The following is an 8,340-nucleotide window of genomic DNA, read 5'->3' on the forward strand; positions in this document are numbered from 1 at the left end:
GAAAGGCACAAAAAACGAGTGAAACAGAGGGCAGAAGGGCACAAAAAACAAGGGAAAAACAAGTGAAACAGAGGGCAGAAGGGCACAAAAACAAAGGGAAAACGGGTGGAACAGAGGGCAGAAAGGCACAAAAAACGGGGGAAACAGAGGGCAGAAGGGCACAAAAAACAAGGGAAAAACGAGTGAAACAGAGGGCAGAAGGGCACAAAAAACAAGGGGAAAACGAGTGAAACAGAGAGCAGAAGGCCAAAAAAAAACAAGTGAAACAGAGGGCAGAAGGGCATTAAAAACGAGGGAAACAGAGAGCAGAAGGCCACAGAAAACAAGGGAAACAGGACAGAAGGGCACAAAAAACAAGGGGAAAATGAGTGAAACAGAGGGCAGAAGGCCACAATAAACTAGGGAAACAGAGGGCAGAAGGGCATTAAAAACGAGGGAAACAGAGAGCAGAAGGCCACAGAAAACAAGGGAAACAGGACAGAAGGGCACAAAAAACAAGGGAAAAACGAGTGAAACAGAGGGCAGAAGGCCACAAAAACAAGGGGAAAACGGGTGGAACATAGGGCAGAAAGGCTAAAAAAACGAGGGAAACAGAGGGCAGAAGGGCACAAAAACAAGGGGAAAACGAGTGAAAGATAGGGCAGAAGGGCACAAAAACAAGGGGAAAACGGGTGGAACAGAGGGCAGAAAGGCACAAAAAACAAGGGAAACAGAGGGCAGAAGGGCACAAAAAACGAGGCAAACAGAGGGCAGAAGGGCACAAAACAAGGGGAAAATGAGTGAAACAGAGAGCAGAAGGGCACGAAAAACGAGGGAAACAGAGGGCAGAAGGGCACAAAACAAGGGGAAAACGAGTGAAACAGAGAGCAGAAGGCCACAGAAAACAAGAGAAACAGGGCAGAAGGGCACGAAAAACAAGGGGAAAACGAGTGAAACAGAGGGCAGAAGGGCACAAAAACAAATGGAAAATGGGTGGAACAGAGGGCAGAAAGGCACAAAAAACTAGGGAAACAGAGGGCAGAACGGCTCAAAAAACAAGGGGAAAACGAGTGAAACAGAGGGCAGAAGGGCAAAAAAACAAGGGGAAAACGGGTGGAACAGAGGGCAGAAAGGCACAAAAAACAAGGGAAACAGAGGGCAGAAGGGCACAAAAAACAAGGGGAAAACAAGTGAAACAGAGGGCAGAAGGGCACAAAAAACAAGGGGGAAACGAGTGAAACAGAGAGCAGAAGGCCAAAAAAAACAAGTGAAACAGAGAGCAGAAGGCCACAAAAAACGAGGGAAACAGAGGGCAGAAGGGCACAAAAAACAATGGGAAAACAAGTGAAACAGAGGGCAAAAGGCCACAAAAAATGAGGCAAACAGAGGGCAGAAGGGCACAAAACAAGGGGAAAATGAGTGAAACAGAGAGCAGAAGCCCACAGAAAACAAGGGAAACAGGGCAGAAGGGTACAAAAAACAAGGGGAATACGAGTGAAACAGATGGCAGAAGGCCACAAAAACAAGGGGAAAAAGGGTGGAACAGAGGGCAGAAAGGCACAAAAAAACGAGGGAAACAGGTCAGAAGGGCACGAAACACTAGGGAAACAGAGGGCAGAAGGGCACGAAAAATGATGGAAACAGAGTGCAGAAGGGCACGAAAAATGATGGAAACAGAGTGCAGAAGGGCACAAACAAAAAACGAGGGAAACAGAGGGCAGAAGGGCACAAAAAACAAGGGAAACAGAGGCGAGAAAGGCACGAAAAACAAGGGGAAAACGAGTGAAACAGGGCAGATGGCCGCAAAAAACGAGGAAAACAGAGGGCAGAAGGGCACAAAAAACAAGGGGAAAACGAGTGAAACAGAGAGCAGAAGGCCACAAAAAACAGGGCAGAAGGGCACGAAAAACGAGGGAAACAGAGGGCAGAAGGGCACGAAAAACAAGTGGAAAACGAGTGAAACAGGGCAGAAGCTCACATAAAAAGAGGGAAACAGAAGGCAGAAGGGCACAGAAAACAAGGTGAAAACGAGTGAAACAGAGGGCCGAAGGCCACAAAAAACGAGGGAAACAGAGGCAGAAGGGCAAGAAAAACTAGGGAAACAGAGGGCAGAAGGGCACAAAACAAGGAGAAAACGAGTGAAACAGAGAGCAGAAAGCCACAGAAAACAAGGGAAACAGGGCAGAAGGGCACGAAAAACAAGGGGAAAACGAGTGAAACAAAGGGCACAAGGGCACAAAAACAAGGGGAAAACGGGTGGAACAGAGGGCAGAAAGGCACAAAAAACGAGTGAAACAGAGGGCAGAAGGGCACAAAAAACAAGGGAAAAACAAGTGAAACAGAGGGCAGAAGGGCACAAAAACAAAGGGAAAACGGGTGAAACAGAGGGCAGAAGGGCATTAAAAACGAGGGAAACAGAGAGCAGAAGGCCACAGAAAACAAGGGAAACAGGACAGAAGGGCACAAAAAACAAGGGGAAAATGAGTGAAACAGAGGGCAGAAGGCCACAAAAAACTAGGGAAACAGAGGGCAGAAGGGCATTAAAAACGAGGGAAACAGAGAGCAGAAGGCCACAGAAAACAAGGGAAACAGGACAGAAGGGCACAAAAAACAAGGGAAAAACGAGTGAAACAGAGGGCAGAAGGCCACAAAAACAAGGGGAAAACGGGTGGAACATAGGGCAGAAAGGCACAAAAAACGAGGGAAACAGAGGGCAGAAGGGCACAAAAACAAGGGGAAAACGAGTGAAACAGAGGCAGAAGGGCACAAAAAACAAGGGGAAAACGAGAGAAACAGAGAGCAGAAGGCCACAAAATCGAGGGTACAGAGGGCAGAAGGGCACAAAAAACAAGTGAAACAGGGCAGAAGGGCACAAAAACAAGGGGAAAACGGGTGGAACATAGGGCAGAAAGGCACAAAAAACGAGGGAAACAGAGGGCAGAAGGGCACAAAAACAAGGGGAAAACGAGTGAAACAGAGTGCAGAAGTGCACAAAAAAACAAGGGGAAAACGAGTGAAACAGAGTTGAGAAGCCACAAAAAACAAGGGGAAAACGAGTGAAACAGAGGGCAGAAAGGCACAAAAAACGAGTGAAACGGAGGGCAGAAATGCACAGTATGGGCTCTGATGAAATTAGGCTTAAAGTCAATGAAACTGGGCGTGGGGGGGTCTCTCGGAAAAATGCGCGAGTTGCTTCGGGTTCAGTAGCTCACGACGATTTTCACTGGCCAGAAGTAGCTCTGACTACACAAAAGGTTGGAGACCCCTGGTCTAGGCATAGTCCTCGCAGCACACAATAGATTTGCTTGAGGCAGAGGCCAAAACTCAAAAGTCAGGAAACCAGATACAAGTAGGTGGTAACTCAGGGCAGGGGAAAACGCCTGTTGTCCGTGGAGGAGTCATTCCCTTCCCTGAAATCTGCATTACAAATTAATTAATAGAATATCGTTTTTTAATATCTGTTTGGTGCCAGTCCATATGACTTTCAAATCTGCCTTTGGGATTCGATGTTGGAACTCCATAGGGTACATGTATCCTTTGTGAGCTTAATAAAATGTTGAAAATTCTACAAAACCTCACTCCTACATCCAAGTACTCTCATGCTACCATTCTGCACTCTGCTCTGTCTGAAAAACAGCTCAGCATATTCAAAAGTCTACATTGATTTGGCTTGTAAATTATATTTTTGGAAATGTACATGTATTAACTATTTAATTTTAATACTATAGGTGATTGAAATTACGGACGAAGAAAGCAATATTTAGCACTAAGCAACTGAATGTCAGTGCCATAAGAAGGATTATTTTGAAAAACTGAAGAACATCCAGCATTCTACGTTTAAACAATTTCCAAAAATCTAAGTGTGGCGAGGAAAGTACTATATCTGTAAGTGAAGTCTTTAATTTTGCATTTCATTAACCCAGAGCAAAGCCATATCTGTGCACACAGCATCAGAAATAATGTAGAAAGACCGCTTCAGTATCCTCATCTGAAATATTATCAGAAAGACAAATTGCCTCAGCATGACAGAATAACGTTCATCTAAAGCATCATGTAATTTTAGAGAGGAAGCACACACTACATAAATGAAAGTTACAACTAAAGGTTTCTTCTGGATACCATCAAAGAAAACACGCTGAAAGAAGACTCCGAAGCTGACACGTTAACAACCAAAAGATTGGGAAATCACCTTTGTTCAACAACCGTTTTTAACCAGTTACGCAAGTTTGAGACTATCTGCCTCGGGATATAAAACACCTTCACCCACTCTGCTCTTTCTTGCGAAAACCTTAAAAATTCACCACTCTATTGTGTTAATGACCATCTCAGATTGTTTCCTTTTTATTGTGTACTGTTTTGTAATTCTATGTAAATCGCCTCAACATTATCTTTTGTGCAGGAGTCATATGTAAAACTGTTAAATATAAAAATGGATTAAAGGAGCACTGTTGCGCTATATCTAATGTAAATAAATCCTCATCCTCAGAACTACAAACCTTAAACTTACCCCAAACATAGAAAGGGTAGAAGGAACTGATGTTCTGCGACTAATGATCCACAATAGTACTCTGCATGTTCTAAAGCCCTCAGTTACTGCCATTACACCAGTGCAAAAAGGTACTTATCAGTTTAATCATTAAATATCAGACTAACACCTTATTACTGCATTGCTAAGAACCTATACAAATAGATTTGGGAAAAACTTCAGTCACAAATTAAGTTGCTGCCGGAGAGGCTATTACCTAAAGACTATTATCTGTTAGAAAGATTTCAACAGGTGTTACAGGACTGCTTCCCGACATTTTTTTGCTCAATTCAAGTGTTGAGAAGATTACACACAATTTCTTTTAGAGATAAGTGCTGAACATTATCTAAACAAGCCCGACTCTAAAATTGAGGCAAAATAACCAAAGTTAGGGAAAAAAGTTACCTGTGCCCAAAAAGATACAGCCATAAATCATATCTCACAGAATTTGACAGAATGCACACAGGGGAAAACCACTCTCAGTGCAAAGTATGCCAAAAAAGTTTCAGGCGTAAATCTTATCTCACTGAGCATATGAGAATCCACACTGTGGAAAAACCTTTTCAGTGCTCTGAATGCCAGAAAAGCTTTAGAGTCAAAGCGAGTCTATATCAACATGCATTAACCCACTCTGTGGAAAAACATTATCAGTGCTCTGAATGCCCAAAACATTTCAAACTTAAATCACTTCTAACTGCACATGTGAGATTCCACACTGGGGAAAAACCTTATCAGTGCTCTGAATGCCAGAAATGTTTCAGTGACAAAAAAAGACTCACTAAACATACAAGGACCCACACTTGGGTAAAACGTTATCAGTGCACTGAATGCGACACATGTTTCAGTGAAAAAAGCAGTCTCACTCAGCATATAAGAACCCACACTGGGGAAAAACCTTATCAGTGCTCTGAATGCCACAAATGTTTCCGTCAAAAAAGCAATCTCACTGAGCATATAAAAATCCACACTGGGGAAAAACCTTATCAGTGCTCTGAATGCCTGATATGTGTCAGGCAAAAAAGGGATCTCACTCAGCATATAAGAATCCACACTGGGGAAAAACCTTATCAGTGCTCTGAATGCCACAAATGTTTCAGTCAAAAAAGCCATCTCACTGTGCATATAAGAATCCACACTGGAGAAAAACCTTATCAGTGCTCCGAATGCCAGATATGTTTCAGTTTAAAAAGCAGTCTCACTAAGCATATACAAATCCACACTGGGGAAAAACCTTATCAGTGCTCCGAATGCCAGATATGTTTCAGTTTAAAAAGCAGTCTCACTCAGCATATAAAAATCCACACTGGGGAAAAACCTTATCAGTGCTCCGAATGCCACATATGTTTCAGTGTAAAAAGCCGTCTCACTCAGCATATAAAAATCCATACTGGGGAAAAACCTTATCAGTGCTCTGAATGCCAGATATGTTTCATTCAAAAAAGCAGTCTCACTCAGCATATAAGAACCCACACTGGGGAAAAACATTATCAGTGCTCCGAATGCCAAAAATGTTTCGGCCAAAAATCTCATCTTACTGAACATGTGAGAATCCACACTGGTGAATAAAATTATCAGTGCTCTAAATGTCAGAAAAGATGCAGAGGTAGAGATGGTTACTAGCGCCATAAGAAAACACACCATCAAAATAATTCAGTTCTCCGAATGCCATAAAATCATCAATTATAAACTCAATCTCACTCTACATGAGCAGTCGCACACAGGGGAAAAACATTACCAATTTCTGTGAATGCCAGAAATTCCTATTTGATAGGCACAGCCTCACTAACTATAAGCGACTCCATACTGATGAAACACCTTATTAGTGTTCTGAATGCCAGAAAAGCTGCAGAGAAAAACGCTATTTCACCATGAGAAACTCCACACTGGAGAAAATCCTTATGACATAAAAGGTTGAATCTGAAAGACAGTGTTATGCTTCATGAGAGATCCCACTCTGGGGAAAAACCTTATCGAAATGCAAGCAATGTTTTGGTTACAAATTACTTCTCACTTGACTTGAGCGAACTCACACGGGGGAAGAAAGCCTTATGTGTGTTCTGAATTGTAGATAAGGTTCAGTCTTGAATACAATGTCATTTCACATGAGAGAATTCACACTGGACTAAAGCCATATACAGGAGGGGAAAGCCAGAAACGTTATACTCAGAAAAGAGATCTCACTAAACATGAGAAATGCATCCACACCAGGTGAAAAGTAAGGTGTATCTTGAGTTTGCAGAAAAGCTTCTAACAACCTGACTTTACATGAGAGAGCACATATTGTAGTTGCAATAGAATTCATCAAGAAACTCTTGCAGGATAACTTAGGCTGCCCGCATGCAACATCCAAAGAAATTTCAGGCCTGGAAATATTTTTAATTGCAACAGAATCCACAATTTGAGTATCTGAAAGTTACAAAACTCTCAAGGTCTCTACTATACACAGAGAAGTGTTAGTGCTTGCAAAAATCAACTAATTGCCCAAAAATCACAATAATAATGTCTTAAATTTTACTCCACCCAAAAGGTTTCTACTCACCCTTGTTTCTTAACATATGACTGATATCTATTTATTAATGATAAGATTAAGCCTATGCGGAGTTCCTCAGTGAGGAACTCCGCAAAGTGACAAAAAAACTCTTGGGTCTACGCGGAGTTCCGCAAGCAGCGGAGTGCATAAGGGTCATGCCGTTTATGGTGATTTCATCCCATGTCGGAGGATCATTTGGCCCTTCTCTTCCAGGAAGTTATGGATCTCTTTGCCAAGGGAGCTATCAAGCGCGTCCCTGTGCCAGAATTAGGTCGGGGTTGCTACTCCCACTACTTCTTGGTACCGAAGAAGGACAAAGGCCTGCATCCTATCTTAGTCCTCAGGGACATCAACCGCTTCCTCCGAAAGGAGAAGTTCAAGATGTTAACCTTGGCTCATGTCTTGTCTGCCTTCGACCCTGGAGATTTGATGGTAGCGTTGGACTTGCAGGCCACTTGCTTTCACATCCCCGTCTTGCCTGCCCACCGGCATTACCTGCGGTTTACGGTAGGCCACACGCATTTACAGTTTACCACGCTACCCTTTGGCCTTACCAGCCCCCCCGGGTGTTCACAAAAGTGATGGCGGTGGTCGCAGCTCATCTGCGCAGATCAGGGGTTCCAGTCTTCCCCTATCTTAACGACTGGCTGTTGAAGGCGAGCTCGCCAAGGCTGTCGTCTCCCACCTCCAGACTACGACGGACTTCCTGCATTTGCTGGGGTTCACAGTTAACGTGCTGAAGTCGCACCTGATTCCCTCCTATAAGCTCCTTTTCATCGGAGCGGTTCTGGACACAGCACAGTTTTGGATCTATCCTCCCTAGCAGCAAGTCCAGGATATTCGGCTATGATCACATTTGATTGGATTGTCCACTCCTGATCCTGCTCTGGAAGGAAGTCCTTAGTCATATTAAGGAGGTATTGGGCTTCCCCCTGCCTGAGTCCACAGCCAGGGGGAAGCCCAGTACCTCAAACCTGATAACCTAAATGCACTCACTCACAGCGATTGGACTATAACACTTCACATGCTTGGGGCGGCTAAACAACTTATAGCACTATACTGGAAAAAAGCGGAGACTCCCCCAATTGCCGCTTGGTTTGTGCGCTAGTGGTATGTAATAACTATGGAACTTTTTACAGCGCGACTGCAATCACGAGACACCCGCTTCACAGCTGTTTGGCGACCCTTAGTTTAATACCTCTATAAAATAGAACATGCACGTTATTTACCCTCAAAAGTTAAAAAGCGCTGCGACTCTTTGAGGATGCTATACTTCCGCCAGATCCTAACAGGCTTCTCACATAAT

General features: G+C 43.5%; 1 protein-coding gene across 1 annotated transcript in view; it reads left to right on the forward strand.

The window, feature by feature from the left end:
- LOC144805448 (uncharacterized) overlaps positions 1–7,375 on the forward strand; it is a 502,220-nt gene extending 494,845 nt beyond the window's left edge. Inside the window, exons 4-5 of the mRNA XM_078671998.1 lie at positions 3,708–5,826; positions 5,996–7,375. Coding sequence (XP_078528124.1) covers positions 4,961–5,826; positions 5,996–6,050 — 921 coding nt within the window. The 5' untranslated portion in view covers positions 3,708–4,960 and the 3' untranslated portion in view covers positions 6,051–7,375. The remainder of the gene's footprint in view (positions 1–3,707; positions 5,827–5,995) is intronic.
- The last annotated feature ends 965 nt before the right edge of the window (positions 7,376–8,340 follow it).

Source organism: Lissotriton helveticus (genome assembly GCF_964261635.1).
Source record: "Lissotriton helveticus chromosome 1_1 unlocalized genomic scaffold, aLisHel1.1 SUPER_1_unloc_10, whole genome shotgun sequence".
NCBI lineage: Eukaryota > Metazoa > Chordata > Amphibia > Caudata > Salamandridae > Lissotriton > Lissotriton helveticus.